The sequence below is a fragment of the Ascaphus truei genome, chromosome 15, assembly GCF_040206685.1.
Source record: "Ascaphus truei isolate aAscTru1 chromosome 15, aAscTru1.hap1, whole genome shotgun sequence".
Classification (NCBI taxonomy): domain Eukaryota; kingdom Metazoa; phylum Chordata; class Amphibia; order Anura; family Ascaphidae; genus Ascaphus; species Ascaphus truei.
The window spans coordinates 23,134,705-23,154,786 of NC_134497.1; the positions used below are offsets into that span (position 1 = coordinate 23,134,705).

Genomic DNA, 20,082 nt, shown 5'->3' on the forward strand with positions numbered 1-20,082 from the left:
TGGGTGGGTGTGTTGGTTATTTAGTGGGTGTGTGGGTTATTTAGTGCGTGTGTGGGTTATTTAGTGGGTGGGTTATTTAGTGGGTGGGTGGGTTATTTAGTGACTGGGTGGGTGGGTTATTTAGTGACTGGGTGGGTGGGTTATTTAGTGACTGGGTGGGTGGGTGGGTTATTTAGTGACTGGGTGGGTGAGTGACTATTTAGTGACTTTTATTTAGTGACCTTTTATTTAGTGACTGGGTGGGTTATTTAATGACTGGGTGGGTAGTTTATTTAGTGACACTTTATTTAGTGACTTTTATTTAGTGACTATTATTTAGTGACTGGGTGGGTTATTTAGTGACTTTATTTATTGACTGGGTGGGTTATTTAGTGACATTATTTAGTGACTTTATTTAGTGACTGGGTGGGTTATTTAGTGACTGGGTGGGTGGGTTATTTAGTGACATCTCCCTCTACCCCCGCCCCGCAGCCCCCATACCTCAGGCGGAAGCCCTAAGATAGCAGGCGGGCAGGCCTGCATTCCCCCCCCCCCCTGCATCTTACCTCCCCCGCAGCGGCATGAAGCTAGTTTCAGGGCGGCACCCCCCCTCCATGCGGCGGCTTTGGGGGCATGAAGATAGCGGGCAGCACGCCATTCCCTCAAACCCCCCCCCATACCTCACGTGGCGGCTTGAAGATAGCGGGAATCTTTGGGGAGGCGGGTGGGTGTCACGAGGTGAGGTGTCCCCGCTGCGGCCGCCACTGCCCTGCTCCTCCAAGCAGGTTTGCAGGCTGTGAGGCGGGTGGAAGGCGGCGGTAGGGCTGCTGCGTCGCCCCTTAGGGCTGTGAAGTGATGGGAGCGGCGGCGGCGCTAAACCCCCCACCCGCGTGGCCAAGAAGCGTTAAGGGCGCCGTGAGTGGAGGTGAGTTGCGGGTGAGGGGGGGTGATGAGGCGGGGGGGAGGTGAGGTTTGGGTGAGGGGGGGGATCCAGAGGGCCAGGCCTCGGGGTGAGGAAGGGTGTGTGTGTGTGTGTGCGTGTGTGTGTGACCTTTGGCCCGTCACTCCGCCTCAGGCCAATGAGAGGTGTGCGGGGGCGGGCGGGCCAAGGGAGCCATCTCATTGGCCTGAAGTGGAGTGACGGGCCAAAGCTCCAATGCGATTTCCATTAGGGACAGAGGACAGACAGACATACAGTGGTTTCAGAAATATATAGATAGATAGATGGGCGTATGTAACAGTTACAGATAATATATATTATAGGCGTGTGTAACAGTTACAGATAATATATATTATAGGCGTATGTAACAGTTACAGATAATATATATTACTAGCTGATATACCCGGCGTTGCCCGGGCGTGGAAGGGCAGGGGGCATGGAGTGGAAGGGCGGGGCAAGGGGCGTGGAAGGGTGGGGCGGGGGGGCATAGAAAGTGGGGGGGCAAGGGGCGTGGAAGGGGGGTGGACAAGGGGCGTGGAAGGGCGGGGGGACAAGGGGCGTGGAAGGGCGGGGGGACAAGGGGCATGGAAGGGCAGGGAGGGCAGAGGGCAGGGAAGAGGGAGGCAAAGGAAGGGCAGGGAGGGAGGGGGGGCAAAGAAAGGGCAGGGAGGGAGGGGGGGGCAAAGAAAGGGCAGGGAGGGAGGGGGGGGAGGGAGGGGGGGGGCAAAGAAAGGGCAGGGAGGGAGGGGGGGGGCAAAGAAAGGGCAGGGAGGGAGGGGGGGGCAAAGAAAGGGCAGGGAAGGAGGGGGGGGCAAAGAAAGGGCAGGGAAGGAGGGGGGGGGCAAAGAAAGGGCAGGGAGGGAGGGGGGGCAGGGAGGGAGGGGGGGGCAAAGAAAGGGCAGGGAGGGAGGGGGGCAAAGAAAGGGCAGGGAGGGAGGGGGGCAAAGAAAGGGCAGGGAGGGAGGGGGGGCAAAGAAAGGGCAGGGAGCGAGGGGGGGCAAAGAAAGGGGAGCGAGGGGGGGCAAAGAAAGGGGAGGGAGGGGGGGCAAAGAAAGGGGAGGGAGGGGGGGCAAAGAAAGGGGAGGGAGGGGGGGCAAAGAAAGGGGAGGGAGGGGGGGCAAAGAAAGGGGAGGGAGGGGGGGCAAAGAAAGGGCAGGGAGGGAGGGGGGGCAAAGAAAGGGCAGGGAGGGAGGGGGGGCAAAGAAAGGGCAGGGAGGGAGAGGGGGCAAAGAAAGGGCAGGGAGGGAGGGGGGGCAAAGAAAGGGCAGGGAGGGAGGGGGGGCAAAGAAAGGGCAGGGAGGGAGGGGGGGCAAAGAAAGGGCAGGGAGGGAGGGGGGGCAAAGAAAGGGCAGGGAGGGAGGGGGGGGCAAAGGGCAGGGAGGGAGGGGGGGCAAAGGGCAGGGAGGGAGGGGGGGGCAATGGGCAGGGAGGGAGGGGGGGCAAAGGGCAGGGAGGGAGGGGGGGGCAAAGGGCAGGGAGGGAGGGGGGGGGCAAAGGGCAGGGAGGGAGGGGGGGGCGGCAAAGGGCAGGGAGGGAGGGGGGGGCAAAGGGCAGGGAGGGAGGGGGCAAAGGGCAGGGAGGGAGGGGGCAAAGGGCAGGGAGGGAGGGGGCAAAGGGCAGGGAGGGAGGGGGCAAAGGGCAGGGAGGGAGGGAGGGGGCAAAGGGCAGGGAGGGAGGGAGGGGGCAAAGGGCAGGGAGGGAGGGAGGGGGCAAAGGGCAGGGAGGGAGGGAGGGGGCAAAGGGCAGGGAGGGAGGGAGGGGGCAAAGGGCAGGGAGGGAGGGGGGGCAAAGGGCAGGGAGGGAGGGGGGGGCAAAGGGCAGGGAGGGAGGGGGGGGCAAAGGGCAGGGAGGGAGGGGGGGGCAAAGGGCAGGGAGGGAGGGGGGGGCAAAGGGCAGGGAGGGAGGGGGGGGGGGCAAAGGGCAGGGAGGGAGGGGGGGGGGCAAAGGGCAGGGAGGGGGGGGGGGCAAAGGGCAGGGAGTGAGGGGGGGGCAAAGGGCAGGGAGGGAGGGGGGGCAAAGGGCAGGGAGGGAGGGGGGGCAAAGGGCAGGGAGGGAGGGGGGGCAAAGGGCAGGGAGGGAGGGGGGGCAAAGGGCAGGGAGGGAGGGGGGGCAAAGGGCAGGGAGGGAGGGGGGGCAAAGGGCAGGGAGGGAGGGGGGGGCAAAGGGCAGGGAGGGAGGGGGGGGGCAAAGAAAGGGCAGGGAGGGAGGGGGGGGGCAAAGAAAGGGCAGGGAGGGAGGGGGGGGCAAAGAAAGGGCAGGGAAGGAGGGGGGGGCAAAGAAAGGGCAGGGAAGGAGGGGGGGGCAAAGAAAGGGCAGGGAGGGAGGGGGGGCAGGGAGGGAGGGGGGGCAAAGGGCAGGGAGGGAGGGGGGCAAAGGGCAGGGAGGGAGGGGGGGGCAAAGGGCAGGGAGGGAGGGGGGGCAAAGGGCAGGGAGGGAGGGGGGGGCAAAGGGCAGGGAGGGAGGGGGGGGCAAAGGGCAGGGAGGGAGGGGGGGCAAAGGGCAGGGAGGGAGGGGGGGCAAAGGGCAGGGAGGGAGGGGGGGGCAAAGGGCAGGGAGGGAGGGGGGGGCAAAGGGCAGGGAGGATGGGGGGGGCAAAGGGCAGGGAGGGATGGGGGGGGCAAAGGGCAGGGAGGGAGGGGGGGGCAAAGGGCAGGGAGGGAGGGGGGGGGCAAAGGGCAGGGAGGGAGGGGGCAAAGGGCAGGGAGGGAGGGGGGGGCAAAGGGCAGGGAGGGAGGGGGGGGGCAAAGGGCAGGGAGGGAGGGGGGGGGCAAAGGGCAGGGAGGGAGGGGGGGGGGCAAAGGGCAGGGAGGGAGGGGGGGGCAAAGGGCAGGGAGGGAGGGGGGGGGGCAAAGGGCAGGGAGGGAGGGGGGGGGCAAAGGGCAGGGAGGGAGGTTGGGGCAAAGGGCAGGGAGGGAGGTTGGGGCAAAGGGCAGGGAGGGAGGTTGGGGCAAAGGGCAGGGAGGGAGGTTGGGGCAAAGGGCAGGGAGGGAGGTTGGGGCAAAGGGCAGGGAGGGAGGTTGGGGCAAAGGGGAGGGAGGTTGGGGCAAAGGGGAGGGAGGTTGGGGCAAAGGGGAGGGAGGTTGGGGCAAAGGGGAGGGAGGTTGGGGCAAAGGGGAGGGAGGTTGGGGCAAAGGGGAGGGAGGTTGGGGCAAAGGGGAGGGAGGGTGGGGCAAAGGGGAGGGAGGGTGGGGCAAAGGGGAGGGAGGGTGGGGCAAAGGGGAGGGAGGGTGGGGCAAAGGGGAGGGAGGGTGGGGCAAAGGGGAGGGAAGGGGAAAAGGGGAGGGAGGGGGCAAAGGGCAGGGAGGGGGGAGGGGGCAAAGGGCAGGGAGGGGGGAGGGGGCAAAGGGCAGGGAGGGGGGAGGGGGCAAAGGGCAGGGAGGGGGGAGGGGGCAAAGGGCAGGGAGGGAGGGAGGGGCAAAGGGCAGGGAGGGAGGGAGGGGCAAAGGGCAGGGAGGGAGGGAGGGGTAAAGGGCAGGGAGGGGCAAAGGGCAGGGAGGGAGGGAGGGGCAAAGGGCAGGGAGGGAGGGGGCAAAGGGCAGGGAGGGAGGGGGCAAAGGGCAGGGAGGGAGTGGGCAAAGGGCAGGGAGGGAGGGGGCAAAGGGCAGGGAGGGAGGGAGGGAGGGGGCAAAGGGCAGGGAGGGACGGAGGGGGCAAAGGGCAGGGAGGGAGGGGGCAAAGGGCAGGGAGGGAGGGAGGGGGCAGGGAGGGAGGGAGGGGGCAAAGGGCAGGGAGGGAGGGAGGGGGCAAAGGGCAGGGAGGGAGGGAGGGGGCAAAGGGCAGGGAGGGAGGGAGGGGGCAAAGGGCAGGGAGGGAGGGGGCAAAGGGCAGGGAGGGAGGGAGGGGGCAAAGGGCAGGGAGGGAGGGGGCAAAGGGCAGGGAGGGAGGGGGCAAAGGGCAGGGAGGGAGGGGGCAAAGGGCAGGGAGGGAGGGAGGGGGAAAAAGGGAGGGGGCAAAGGGCAGGGATGGGGCAAAGGGCAGGGAGAGGGGAGGGGGCAAAGGGCAGGGAGGGGGCAAAGGGCAGGGAGGGAGGGGGCAAAGGTCAGGGAGGGAGGGGGCAAAGGGCAGGGAGGGAGAGAGGGGGGGCAAAGGGCAGGGGGGGCAAAGGGCAGGGAGGGGGGGTAAAGGGCAGGGAGGGAGGGGGCAAAGGGCAGGGAGGGAGAGGGTGCAAAGGGCAGGGAGGGAGGGGCAAAGGGCAGGGAGGGAGAGAGGGGCAAAGGGTAGGGAGGCAGGGAGGGGCAAAGGGCAGGGAGGGGCAAAGGGCAGGGGGGGCAAAGGGCAGGGAGGGGGGCAAAGGGCAGGGAGGCAGGAGGGGGGCAAAGGGCAGGGGGGGGGCAAAGGGCAGGGAGGGAAGGCAGGGAGGGAGGGGGGGCAAAGGGCAGGGGGGCAAAGGGCAGGGAGTGATGGGGGGGCAAAGGGCAGAGGGGGCAAAGGGCAGAGGGGGCAAAGGGCAGGGAGGGAGGGTGGGCAAAGAGCAGGGAGGGAGGGGGGCAAAGGGCAGGGAGGGAGGGGGGCAAAGGGCAGGGAGGGGAGGCAGGAGGGGGGCAAAGGGCAGGGGGGGGCAAAGGGCAGGGAGGGGGAGGGAGTCAGAAAGGGCAGGGAGGGGGAGGGAGTCAGGGACCCATTCCCCTGCATTTCCTCACCTTGCACCCGGCCGCGCTCCTCTTCCTCCGGGTACCGGCCGCCCTCCTCCTCCACCTCAGGCGGTGTCCGTGACCCCCGGCGAGGAGGTGCTGTGCCCTTCACGGGAGGGGCGAAGAGAGCCGGAGGAGCGCTCTCGGGGAAGGGAGCGGCCTGTGTGAGGTGAGCCGCAGAGAGCGTGCTCTATGTGTGTGTGGGGGGGGGGGAGCGGTGTGTGGAAGGTGAGAGCCGCAGAGAGCGTGCTCTGTGTGTGTGTGTGTGTGGGGGGGAGCGTTGTGTGGGAGGTGAGAGCCGCAGAGAGCGTGCTCTGTGTGTGTGTGGGGGGGGGGGGAGCGGTGTGTGGGAGGCGAGAGCCGCAGAGAGTGTGTATGGGTGTGGGGGGACGGCGACTGGTGTGTGAGAGGGTGAGAGCGCCGGGGAAGGGTGAGAGCGCCGGGGGAAGGGGGAAGGGAGAGAGCCCCAGGGGAAGGGAGAGCAGAAGGGAGGTGGGAGCGGCCTGTGGGAGGTGAGAGCGCCGGGTGTGGGAGGTGAGAGCGCCGGGTGTGGGAGGTGAGAGCGCCGGGTGTGGGAGGTGAGGGCGCCGGGTGTGGGAGGTGAGGGCGCCGGGTGTGGGAGGTGAGAGCGCCGGGTGTGGGAGGTGAGAGCGCCGGGTGTGGGAGGTGAGAGCGCCGGGTGTGGGAGGTGAGAGCGCCGGGTGTGGGAGGTGAGAGCGCCGAGTGTGGGAGGTGAGAGCGCCGGGTGTGGGAGGTGAGAGCGCCGGGTGTGGGAGGTGAGAGCGCCGGGTGTGGGAGGTGAGAGCGCCGGGTGTGGGAGGTGAGAGCGCCGGGTGTGGGAGGTGAGAGCGCCGGGTGTGGGAGGTGAGAGCGCCGGGTGTGGGAGGTGAGAGCGCCGGGTAAGGGAGCGGCCTGTGCGAGGTGAGTGTGTGTGTGTGTGACCTTTGGCCCGTCACTCCGCCTCAGGCCAATGAGAGGTGTGCGGGGGCAGGTGGGCCAAGGGAGCCATCTCATTGGCCTGACGCGGAGTGACGGGCCAAAGCTCCAATGCGATTTCCCCTAGGGACAGAGAACAGACAGACAGACATACAGTGGTTTCAGAAATATATAGATAGATGTATTTTCTGCATTACAACTGGTTTCATCATTTAGCCATTAGACAGCGAGTGCTGGTACTTACGTAGATTTGTTAGTACTATACAGGGGAATAAGGGTCTCCTTTTGTTCCATGCACCCTGCAATTGCATAAATGTAACACTATCAGTGTGCTGTCTATCGTCCCCTTTTACCCTTTGGCCAAAGCATTATAAGCCTGCAGCCACATCACAGCATGACCAGTAAAGCAGGTTCTAACGCTAAACTGTCAAAATTCTCATTTACCTCTGCTGGAGGGAGAATGACAGCAGTGGGTCTGTCCAACACAGAAACATGAAAAAATCTTCTACTTTAAAAAGTGGCGTGGGGTGAGCTTAAACCCTGGGAGGAGGGGACACTAAACTTTTTAAAGTAAAGGTTTTTTCATGTTTCTGGGTTGGACAGACCCACTGCCCAACTCTACCCTGGCCCCAATCAGTATAAAATGATCAATAACCACAGAATGATGCTAAACAGCATTAGCACTTTTAACCCACTGTCGCCATGCTGCGACAGCATAAAACACTATACACTGTATATATATATATATATATATATATATATATATATATATATATATATATATATATATATATATATATATATATATAGCTGTTATAATTATAACACATAGGGAGGGGAGTGGGGCAGCCAACGTCCCTTAACGTCGGTAATTTCCCTATCTGCTTCTGCTCTGTCTCTATATACTGTACCTTCATTTTCCCGCCTAAACTCCCTAGCCACGCCCTCCCTCTGGCCTGCCCAAATCACCGCCCTCTGCCCACCATCTACTCCTCAGCCAATCACCTGACACCTGTCCCACATCTGCCTGGTAACACAAGGCTCACTTTCCAGCCAAAACAGAACTCGCCCAAATCAAAACCCAGAGGTGAACGAGGGGCTTCCAGTGTCCCGTGCCCCACACAGCTAAATGCTTTTCATTCTGGGTTAGAGTTACAAATACAAAATAAAGTTGGGGTTGTGTCTCCTGGACTCTGACCATAGGTTTTGACCTCAGATTCCCATATGAACACCTCCCTCAGCCTTGCAATATGCTTGTGGGGAGGTAACGCCACCACATGTGTAACAAGAATCTCTGCCATAAAGGTGTGCAAGTGTCACCATCAGTGGGAAAGGTCCCTGTGTGAGGTGGCACCACTTGTAACATCCTTACTGCATGTCATTAATAAAGGGACACTCAACCCCCTCAGGTGCATTTTCATATCTACGTGTAACCTGTGAAATAGATGGTCAGACCTCGCTGCTCTTTAGAGATATTAAAGGAACATGACATACAGTATATAAAGGCGGCTGCATTAATGTCCCTCACATGGGACGTTAGTCTGTGTCTCTGTCCTCCACCTCAGTATTCAAAGGACATTCTTGGACATTTGGTCGCGGCCGTTTCGCCGCGACTCACCCCTCTGCCAGCCACTTCGCCGCTAAGTGCCTAAACCCCCGACCATAAAACCCCTATATCCTAAGTCCCCCTTACCCTAAAATGACCCCACCATAACCGCAAAACCACTTAAATGAACCCCCTAAACAGTAATAATATTAACATTAGAAGCAACTGGTGGCGGAGGGTCCATCTGCGGCCTAACGCCGGCGGCCAAATGGTCGCTGCAAAACTATTCTGATTCAAAGTTAAGTGTGACTACATATCGCTTCCGCATAATGGGGAAAAAGCACATTTTATTAGAACCAACAGCATAGAAATATAAAACATTATTAAGAACATTTTTCTTTAAATAAAACTACAATAAGAATGATACAAATAACCTGCATTTAAAACGTTACAACTTTTTATCCTTTTAAAATGCTTATTCTATGCACCATAAACTAAAGTCACTTTTCATTGTGATTTAGCGCAACACAGATACACGTGTGCACTTATATGTGAGCGTCTTAGTCGCTGGTTATTCCTACACATGCCTGGCTTTGAAGATAGGTCTCTCCCCTGTGTGTGTCCTCTTGTGTTTCCTCAGGTTAGATAAATCACTAAATCCCTTCCCACATTCCCCACATACATGCGGTCTCTCCCCTGTGTGTGTCCTCTTGTGTATATTCAGGTTGGCTAATTCACTAAATCCCTTCCCACATTCCCCACATACATGCGGTCTCTCCCCTGTGTGTGTCCTCTTGTGTGTGTTCAGGGTGGATAACTGACTAAATCCCTTCCCACATTCCCCACATACATGCGGTCTCTCCCCTGTGTGTGTCCTCTTGTGTATATTCAGGTGGGCTAATTCACTAAATCCCTTCCCACATTCCCCACATACATGCGGTCTCTCCCCTGTGTGTGTCCTCTTATGTTTGTTCAGGGTGGATACCTGACTAAATCCCTTACCACATTCCCCACATACATGTGGTCTCTCCCCTGTGTGTATCCTCTTGTGTATGTTCAGGTGGGTTAAGTCAATAAATCCCTTCCCACACTCCCCACATACATGCGGTCTCTCCCCTGTGTGTGTCCTCTTGTGTGTGTTCAGGCTGGATAAATGACTAAATTCCTTCCCACATTCCCCACATATATGCGGTTTCTCCCTTGTGTGTGTCCTTTTGTGTATCCTCAGGTTGGATAAATGACTAAATTCCTTCCCACATTCCCCACATATATGCGGTTTCTCCCCTGTGTGTGTCATCTTGTGTGTATTCAGGTTGGATAACTGACTAAATCCCTTCCCACACTCCCCACATACATGAGGTCTCTCCCCTGTGTGTGTCCTCTTGTGTTTGTTCAGGTTGGATAACTGACTAAATCCCTTCCTACACTCCCCACATACATGAGGTCTCTCCCCTGTGTGTGTCCTCATGTGTTTGTTCAGGGCGGATAACTGACTAAATCCCTTCCCACATTCCCCACATACATGCGGTCTCTCCCCTGTGTGTGTCATCTTGTGTGTGTTCAGGTCGGATAAATGACTAAATCCCTTCCCACACTCCCCACATACATGCGGTCTTTCCCCTGTGTGTGTCCTCTTGTGTGTGTTCAGGCTGGATAAATGACTAAATTCCTTCCCACATTCCCCACATATATGCGGTTTCTCCCCTGTGTGTGTCCTTTTGTGTATCCTCAGGGTGGATAACAGACTAAATCCCTTCCCACATTCCCCACATACATGTGGTCTCTCCGCTGTGTGTATCCTCTTGTGTATGTTCAGGTGGGTTAAGTCACTAAATCCCTTCCCACATTCCCCACATACATGCGGTCTCTCCCTGGTCTCTGTTCTCTTCTGTGCGTTCTGGTCTGATAACCAAGTCAGACTCTTCCCACTTTCTCCAAGATCTTTTTCTGAGGCAGCTGCTAATATATACCTTTTGTAATGAGAAGCAGTTACATTGTTTATTAATTGCCTTGACTGGTTGAAAGATGCATTTTCTGGAATGTTGCAAGATTGGTCTGTCCTCATCTTTTCCATATACTCATTTGGGTGTTTGAACTGCCGATGTTTGAGGAGGTAATCCTGACTGCTAAAAGCAACCTTGCAGTGTTGGCATGGGTGGATTATTGGAGCTTGTCTTTGTACTAGACGAGACAAAAAATATATATAATTAGAAAATTGGGTGAAATTAGGTATTAGTTATTTTAAAAAGTGTGCGCGTGCCAAGCACACACATTTTTAAGTGAAACTTCTGTGTCCTTTTTACAGAAATATTTATGATGGGGATGTTTTTATTTAAAATCCAAACACAATTTCAGTGAGGAAATGCATTATTTTTGCATGGCAATAAGGCACTTCTTTTATGGGCGGTAATATGGCATTTTTGGTTACTGCATAAGAATTCAGGAAGTAGAGATATTTTGAAGGAACTCAAAGATGTTAGAATAGAATTAAATCTGTTATTTACCTCCCAGGCTGAAAAGTCATTAAGTTGGTCAAAGAGGAAATTTGGTTACATTGTCAAATACCATCTTGATATTAAGTGTACAGATTATCTAGTTGTCTGTTATATTATAAACCACTGCACAACTAGTAAGATTAGCTACACTTACCCACACCTCTTCGGTTTATTTTTCATTGTTTTTAACTGTATTTTGTTCAATATTCGTGGTGTCCAAACAGTTATATTTTTAGTTGATCCTAATAAAGATGTAATATTTTAATTTAGGGTGTCTCTCTAGTGCCACACAAAAGGATCCTTTCTTTCCTAGTTTACCAATTGTCTCTACTTCCCTGTGAGCACCGCCCTCCCTACACTGTTTGGCTATAATTTATTCCCTCCTGGTGTAGAGCAGGGTTTTTTTTCTACACTTCATACAGACTCACATTTACCAAGATTAAGTAGAGAGGAGAGGGAAACGCTTCAGAGGGACTTCTCAAAGGAAGAACTGATAAAAGTGATTAAACACTTGAAACCCTCCAAAGCACTAGGACCGGGTGGTTATTCAAATTTATACTACAAAAAATTTATTAAACAATTAGCCCCCATATGCTCTGGATGTTCAATGCAGTGTTAGCAGGATATTCATTCCTGGATCTGATGCTCCAGGCGTCCATCTCGTTAATATATAAACAGGGGAAAGACCCAGCAAACTGTAAAAGCTATAGGCCGATTTCTTTAATCAATTCGGTCATTAAAATCTTCTCTAAAATGTTGGCCATTTGTCATATCCTGCCTGGACCGATTCACCGGACCAAGTGGGGTTTATTCAAGATAGACAAGTGACCGATAACACTAGACGTATAATTGACTTAATTGAAATAGCAAACACCAAAAAGATCCGGGTGATGGCATTGAGTCTAGATGTGGAAAAAGTTTTTGACAGGATAGACTGGCCATATATAAGGGCCACGCTTGGAGCATTTGGATTTGGGGGTAAAATATTACAAGCAATTATGGCACTGTATGGCTCCCCAGCAGCAAAAGCGATACATCAGGGATACCTCTAGGGATCTTTTAAAATGAAGAGTGTCACAAGGCAAAGATGCCCTCTGCTGTCTTTGTAATTCACCCTATGTATGGAACCTTTGGCGGTACAGATTCGGTCAAAACCAAATATCACAGGTATCCATCTGAACAATCAGACCCATAACGTGGCGTTATATGCAGATGACATCTTCCTCATTGTATCAAGGCCACTCACCTCAATGCCAAATTTATTTAACTTCATGGACAAATTTAACAGGATTTCGGGTTTTAAGATTAATCAAACAAAGTCGCAGGCACTGAATATAAACTTGCCAAAAAGAACAGAGAAATTGATATCCATCAATTTCAACTTCAAATGACAGACTGAAGATATTAAATATTTAGGGGTCCAAGTCACAAATAACTTTAAATCGAGCACATTTTCCTAAACTAATACAAACACTCTGGGAGGACTTCAGAAGATGGTCCGCATACGGAATTTCATGGATGGGTAGAGTATTATGTATTAAAGTGAATCTCCTCCGTATTTTATATTTATTTCAAACTCTCCCAATCCCATTAAGGAATAAGGACATAACCTCGCTCCAATCGTTAATATCTAAATTCATTTGGGGATACAAGAGACCAAGAGTTAAGGGAGCGATTCTACGAAGACCAACATTGGCAGGGGGGGTTAGCGGTACCTTGCTTGTTATCCTATTACAAAGCGGCCCAAGTATGTCAAATTATACAATGGCACACAGAGTCTAGTCTTAAAAAGGTGGGTAGAATTAGAAACAGAAGTATGTGCCCCACTGGAATTGCACAACCTGATTTGGACCTCTAAAAGGATTTATAAATCCATTAAAGAGCCGCTGTCCTCAATGACCAACTCAATTGCCATCTGGGACGCGACTGAATTTAGGTGCTTTCTGACGACAAAAAAATCATTAATGTCCCCTATATATGGGAATCCAGATTTCGCTCCAGGTTTAACTAGTAGAGACTTGCTAATTTGGAAACAGAAGGGGTTTTTTTCGACTCAAAAGATCTGGAGGGTAGAAACAGCATCAAATCTGTCGAACAAATTAAGTCCGAAAAGGACATGCCACAGACGGAATTCTTTAGATTCCTCCAGATCAGAGCATTTTTACAAGAAATTTAAGCCACGTTGTCACGGTAACTTATGACAAGATATAACAAACACCAAATATCTGGGTTGAACTGAACGAGGCTTAGATATAATAAAATATATTTATTCCTTAAAAAGGTGAACACAGCAATATAGTACAATTAACAGGCAAGAAGGTAACACTTACTTAGGGTTGGGGAATGGAGAAGTATCAGCTAGCAATTCTCCAGCAATCCGGTGACATTCAAGGTGAAATCAGAAGAACAACAAAAACTGTAGGGTTGACCCAGTTTATATACTTTGTAACCCTATTCTTAACATTGAATACAGACTATTGGTGAACAATTATCTGTATCCAATCCCTAACGTGGAGACACAGTTTAACCCATGCCCCCCAGCTAGTTAGCCCATGCGTACTGGGACTCTGAAGGTCCTATTTCTGTAGCCCCATAATTAAATCAGGGGCGACGACCAGTCTACCAGATGAAGTATCGGGCAGGATCTTCATTGTTTGTAGGTGTAGATATAACACTTACAAACCACTCCAGTTTGATGCTTCTCCACCCTCAGGTAAACAATTAGAGTGGCAGAGTCTTTTGATCAGTACTTGGTTCCTAGTGTAAACAATCAGGGCAGTTAACTTTTGATCACAGGGCTTATGCTAAATCATCCGGCTGCCCTTCCTGACCTATTAGCATAGCAGATGGAGTCTGCATCCTCATATCAGATCCAAAATACTATTCACAGGTTAATATCTTCACATATTAATAAGTTCCGTTCTGGTGGGCCCAGTGGGTCTAAATTTGCCTGTTTTTAATGCCTACAGTGACTCTACATATTGGCCAAATTTCAACTCTCTGCGACCTCCAGAACCGGAGATACAGAAATGCACTTTAAAACATTTTTCAAATACAGGATTATAATGAAACATGGGAACATACATTTTCCTAACATGACAAGGTGTAAGCCACATTCCTGGACCGCAGTCCAGTTAACCCCTTGCCTCCCTGGTGAGGTCAGGGGATGGCCATATGGGATGAGTAACAGGATCTGCTACTCAGAAACATCCTGATTAAGTGACATTGTAAAACTCTGGGGTCTTTCATCCCCTAGACGCATCGGCATCTCCCCAACAGGGGGCTCATGTATGCATAACATTTGTTCCTTAATGCATTACAAAGGCAGGCAGAAAAAAATAGCATACTGCCGGTACATTTTAAAACTGCAACAGAAAGGCACTTCATCAAAAATATATGTTTCCCTTATGACAAAGTTATATTTTTAATATATGTGTTTTTGGGGTGTTACACTGAGGCTGCACATCAAAAATCAGGGTGCTGGCTCACTCTGTTCCAAAATTAGCAGTCTTAATGGAACGGCCCCTGTTATTCAGCACTGCAGGTAGGGACAACAATGCATAGAGGGGAGAATGGTACATGGGAACAGCATATAAAATTAACCCCTTCATCCCCAAAACGAAATAGGTGTAACCAGCTGAGCACACTGCCTTTATTAATGCGCCGATTGCCCCCATTTTCGCCACATCTCCCCCACTCAAAGCCCAAGGTTTGCCCTGGCCACCTCCTCTGATGGTTGGGCTGACCGGAGGGTTTTTGAAGTCATTAGGTCTTGGGGATTGTCCTGCCGGGAGAGGCCATCAGCGTTTCCATGCTCACTGCCTTTCTGGTGCTGTATGGTGATATCAAACTCCTGCCAGGCAAGGCTCCCGCGCAATAGCTTGGCATTCTCTCCCGACACCTGCTGTAACCAACTTAGGGGGTTATGGTCAGTGATAAAAGTGAAGGTTCTGCCATACAGAGAGGGCTGTAGCTTCTTTAGAGCTCATACTATGGCCAGACACTCCTCCCCAATAGTGGCATATGCCACTTCTCTGGGCAGCCGCTTGCGGAACAGAAACATCATTGGTGGTTCCCTGACCTCCTCCCCCACCTGGCTGAGCACAGCACCAATGCCAAAGTCTGAGGCATCAGTCTGCACCAGAAACTTCTTGGAATAATCTGGAGCGGCCAGCATAGGAGCGCTGGCTAGTGCAGTCTTCAAAGCCTGAAATGCAGCTTCACAGGCTGGAGACCAGACTACCAAAACAGACAGTTGCTTCTGGGTCAAGTCAGTCAGGGGTTTAGCAATGGCACTATACTGGGGAACAAACTTCCTATAGTAGCCTGCAGTGCCTAGGAAAGCCATGACCTGCTTCTTGGTGTTGGGAGTGGGCCACTGCACTACTGCCTCTACCTTAGCTTGTTCTGACTTGAGGTGCCCTCCACCCACCCTATGCCCTAGGTATAAGACTTCAGCCATCCCTAGTAAGCACTTGGTGGGTTTTAAGGTGAGACCTGCCTCCCTAATCCTGGCTAGCACCACAGCTACATGAATTAAGTGTGATTCCCAGGAGTTACTGAACACGGCAATATCATCCAGATAAGCCCTTGCAAACCCTTGCATGCCCTCTAGCAAACGATTGACCAGGCGTTGGAAGGTAGCCGGTGCATTCTTCATCCCAAATGGCATCACTAAGAACTCATAGAGGCCACTTGGGGTGATGAATGCCGACTTCTCCCTAGCCTCCTGGGTCAAAGGGATCTGCCAGTACCCTTTACTGAGATCCATGGTGGTCAGATACCTTGCCCCCGCGAGTTCATCCAGCAACTCATCCATGCGGGGCATGGGGTAGGCATCTGAAACCGTCCCTGCATTGAGCTGCCGGTAGTCCACATACACAAGATTTCCCGGCTTGCTAGTGGCCGCCCCTCGGCGTGCCGCGCGTCATAGACGCGCGGTCACGCGTCTTCGGGAGCCTGCGCCCCCTGCACGCGCGTCCAGGGCTCCCCGAGGGACGGCGGCAGGGGGTTCCGGGGGACCCGGCGGACCCGGCAGCGGTAGGGAGAGCGCCCCGATCGGAGGGCGCTCTTCCGCTGCTTCGGCGCGCGCCCGTCACCCTCCGGCGCGCGCCAGGCTACTGCTGCGGCCAAGAGCGGGCAAATGCTCGAATAAACTTGGCCGCAGCAGTAGAACTGGCTGGTCCCATCCTTCTTAGGCATTAGGACTACCGGACAAGCCCAAGGGCTCTGGGATGGTACAATTACCCCTAGGGCCAGCATCTCCTCCACCTCCCTCTCTATACTGCCCTTCACCTCTGCTGACACTCTATAAGCGTGCTTATGCAGAGGTCTCAGATCCCCTGTAAGCACTGGGTGCTCAGTGATGTGTCCTCTCTGGCTTGTCCGTGAACAGAGCCCTATACTGTTCTAGCATAGCCCTGGCATCTGCTCTTTGCCTGACACTCAGCTGAGCCCCTATCTCCACCTGCTCTATGGTACCTCCCTGCCTAGCCTCCCCTAGGAGATCTGGCAGAGCATTGCTCGCCGGATCCCCCATTGGTGGGCTGCAAATGGCCAGCACCGATGCCACACTCTGTGCTATGTACTCCTTGAGCATATTGATGTGATAACCTTTGGTCCTCCCTGTCTCCCTAACCCTGGCTAGCACTGCTGCTACCTGTCCTGGATACAAACCCCAGATCTGCCTGAAGCCAAATATCCTCTCCCTGTATCTCCCCACATACCTCTGCACTCTCTCTAGTGCCCTCCTGACCAGGCGGTGGGAGGTAGCCAGAGCATTCCTCATCCTGAATGGCACCCTGAAAAACTCAGAGGCCATTCTGAAGGCTGAAGACTGACTCCCCCTTTGCCACCTCTGCTGATACTCCATAGGTATTCTTATGCAGAGGATGCAGATCACCTGGGAGCACAGGCTGATCTGTACTATGTGCCCTGCCCAGCTTGTCTGAGAACAGGACCCTAGCCTGCTCTACCCTAACCCCGTCTTCTGCCCCTGCCTGCCTACCTCCCAGGGCCCCTAGCTCAACTAGGACCCCCCTAGGAAACCCTATCCTACCTAAGAGGCCTGGCACTGCCTGAGCTACTTCCTGAAACATGTTCCCCATTCCTGGTAACAGGTTCAGGAGCATCTGCACATAATCACCCGCTTTACCCTCTGGCTGGCAGGCGTCCCAGGGGTGGCCAAAGTCTGCCACTGCCCCTGCTGCCTCCAGCCAGAAGTAAGGCTGCAACAGCTGGGTTCTCATGTGAGTGACCCCCTGATGCCCCACTAGTGGACTGGGGAAGGCTACCTGCAACACTTGCTGCCTACCCTCCCTGGGTCCCACTAACCGTCTTCTACCTGTCCAGCCCCTGGCTAACCCGGTAGAACCTGGCTCCCTACCCCAGAGCCCGCGGTGCCACAGCCTGTGGTCTGACCCCCTGCTTTCCCAGGACTCGGACGCCCGCAGTCCCATACCTTCTAAGCTGGGGTTAGCTTTCACCGCATCCTTATCTGCTGTCCCTAATTCTAACCACCCACCCTTAGTCTCTAAGTCAGGGGTAACAGGAACAGGTAAAGGGAACAGTAAGTCAGTCACTGGTCGCGACTCAGTAGTCTGGCTTACCTGTCTGGTCTCCGCAGAGGCCACTGGAACCGTTGGTCCCAAATGCAGGGGGACAGAGGTTGATTCTGCTGTGATTCCTGATGACAGGCTCTTAGGAATTGCCGCAACAGCAGGCAATTCTGCAGCAACCACACAGATCACAGGCTCCAGGTTATTGCTAAGGCGCACCTCAGCAGTTTCCCTGGACAAAAACCCCACCTCCCTCATGACATGATTGGCACCCCCATCCAAAATGATCTGGGCACCCTGGAATGACCGCAGCCCTCCATCAGGCATGGTTCTTTGCACCCCGGTGCCCTGGAACAAATCTTCTGGCTGCACCAGAATAACAGCCGCACCCAAATCTGGCAAGCTCCCTGCTTGCCAGTCACCAAAGGTAATCATCCGTGGGTGCCTGCTCAGGACATCAGCAGGCTGCATCTCGACTGATGCACTTGGACATCCTCTGCTCACTGCTGCTGGCTCTGAGGTGACAAAAGCAGCATCTGCCTGGGACATCCCTGTTGGTTGTGGCTCCATGGCTGTGCTCTGTTCCTCTGTGTGGGCCAGCCCAATCTGGGTTACTGGCCCTGCAGCTTGTGAACGTTGCCCCTGATGGGGTCCCCCAGACCGCTCACGGTCTGGGCAATGTGGCCGGATGTGGCCCACCTTGTGGCAATGATAGCACCGTCTCTCAAGCTTGAACTCCCCAGTATAGGACGTGTTGCTGCCCACTGTATGTTTGGGAGTCCGCTGAGGTGCAGACTGGTCCCCTCTAGCTGGAATGGCTGCCTCTCTGGGGACTGCTGCGTTGCTCACCAAGGCTCTGCTGGTTACATATTCATTTGCTGGCTCTGCTGCTTCCACAGCAGTTACTCTTGGAACGTCCTGTTCCCCGCTGACAAGGTGGGAGTGAGGGGGCCTTCCAAGCGCTGTCGACAGGAGCTGGAGTCGGTGTTCATAGCTAAGCCCTTCTCCACAGGCGGTGAGGAGTGCAATGAGCTCAGAGGGAGCAAGACCGGTCACCGCAGCGACTGATCCATCTGCACCCCCTGGCACCACGCCACCCTCTTCCAGGCGGTCACTGACATCCTCCCGCTGTCCTTGCAGCCCCGGAGCTGGAGGGACCTCCTGCACTCAGGGCTGAGTACTGTCTGCTGCCAAAGCAGCTGGCGGGGCCATCTTGCCCTCATATTATTCTAAATCCTCCTCCAGCTGACTCTTTGAACGACCGTCTGTCGTGAACCCGTACCCCACACATCTCTCCACTATCTGCGCCCGGTTCCAGGTACAAAACCTTCCTGAGCGTGGACTCATGGCGCCACTGGGGTATGGGTCCAGAGACCAGTGAATTATCTTGTGCTCTTTGGAAGTGTGTAAGTTGCCACTTGTCTGAGGAGCATGCACTCTACAAGGTCCTCACTATATTACAGAGCCCCGCAGGACACTGCAATATAGGCTCAATCAGTATCTCACCAGCTGCCACCAGTTTTAAACGCTTGTGACGGGAGACGCATTTAATAACACATTTATATTTCGTGGATCCTGATTGAGCAGAACAGGTTGAGCAAAATAAACTGAGATTTATTCCCTTGATAGGCAAACACACGACAACTGCAGAATACACTTAATAATTACACTTACGGGTATAGGAACAGGAGATAATGTCCAGAAAGGTGCAAAGCACCAGAAGATTGTCTTTTAAAATGTAGTCCTTTTGCAAATTGCCAAATAAATAGCCAGTCCAATCCTTCTGTGAAAGTGCAAAGTCTTTTCTGGTTCTTTGGGGTTCGTTCTGGAATCCCCAGGGCTAACGAAATCCTGAAGCAGGGCAAGTTTCCTTGTTGCGATGTTTTTAACCCCTTGCGTTCTGGAATCGTAGCCGCTGTACTTAGATCTTATCCGCTTGAAGAAATCAGGTAACAACAGCAACAACAACACAGGAATGAGGGTTACAGGCCTTTTTAAGGATAAGGGCCTGTGGGGTTTACATTAGCCTCATCCCATTGGCAAGGAATTATCTTCCTCCTACCAGAACCTGCCCTGTCACATGGGCAAATGCTACAGCCAGCCCAGGTAAATCTGAGCATGCTCAGTAAGCAGCTTGGTAGCACTGCTAAGTAAAAAGGGGCCACTCATTGCTGGGGACGCAATGTCTGGAGTTTGGTCCCAAGGTGTGAAATATCTAGGATGAGTAACAGGATCTGCTACTCAGAAACATCCTAATTAAGTGACACTGTAAGACTCTGGGGTCTTTCATCCCCTAGACGCATCGGCATCTCCCCAACAAGGGGCTCATGAATGCATAACATTTGTTCCTTAATGTATTACAAAGGCAGGCAGAAAAAAATAGCATCCTGCAGGTACATTTTAAAACTGCAACAGAAAGGCACTTCATCAAAAATATATGTTGCACTGCCTTTATTAATGCGCTGATTGCCCCCATTTTCGCCACCGTATGCCAGATGGAAAAATTAACTAGTATGATTAATGATACTGGCGCTACATTTCTAAGAGTCTGGACAATGTGGCAAGCACAAACAGACATCCCCGGGGTGGATGGTACTACAATTGTGCTATGATAGTACAGGAAACGCATTCTCCGCTGACCTACGAAAGACAGACAATAGTCAGAGGAAGAAAAGGACGGTCCTTTGGTTAGAGTTCAGTGAGCCGGGCCACGCGGGAGGCGTACAACGGAAGTCTGGAGGAGACACTTGGATATAGGACTGATTTCTCCCCCCCCCCCTTCTTTTTCACCCACCCCTCCTGATTTAGGTTCAAATTTTCTTGTTTACAAATCTGATTATTATTTCTATATGTATATCATTTATACAACTGCTGTGTTTACGGATATGAAAATATGTACTGATACATGTCAAAAATCTCAAAAAAATTTGAATTACATTTTTTTTAAAAATTGCGGTATTTCTGCCGTTCATCCCGTTCCGATAAATATCGGAACTTG

The 20,082-nt window shown here is 53.6% G+C and overlaps 1 protein-coding gene across 1 annotated transcript in view; it reads right to left on the bottom strand.

Moving 5' to 3' along the window:
• Window positions 1–8,177: 8,177 nt before the first annotated feature.
• The window catches only part of LOC142466685 (uncharacterized), a 31,773-nt gene continuing 19,868 nt past the window's right edge, over window positions 8,178–20,082 (bottom strand). The window contains exon 3 of the mRNA XM_075571986.1: window positions 8,178–10,213. Within this exon, the coding sequence (XP_075428101.1) occupies window positions 8,610–10,106 (1,497 nt within the window). The 5' untranslated portion in view covers window positions 10,107–10,213 and the 3' untranslated portion in view covers window positions 8,178–8,609. The remainder of the gene's footprint in view (window positions 10,214–20,082) is intronic.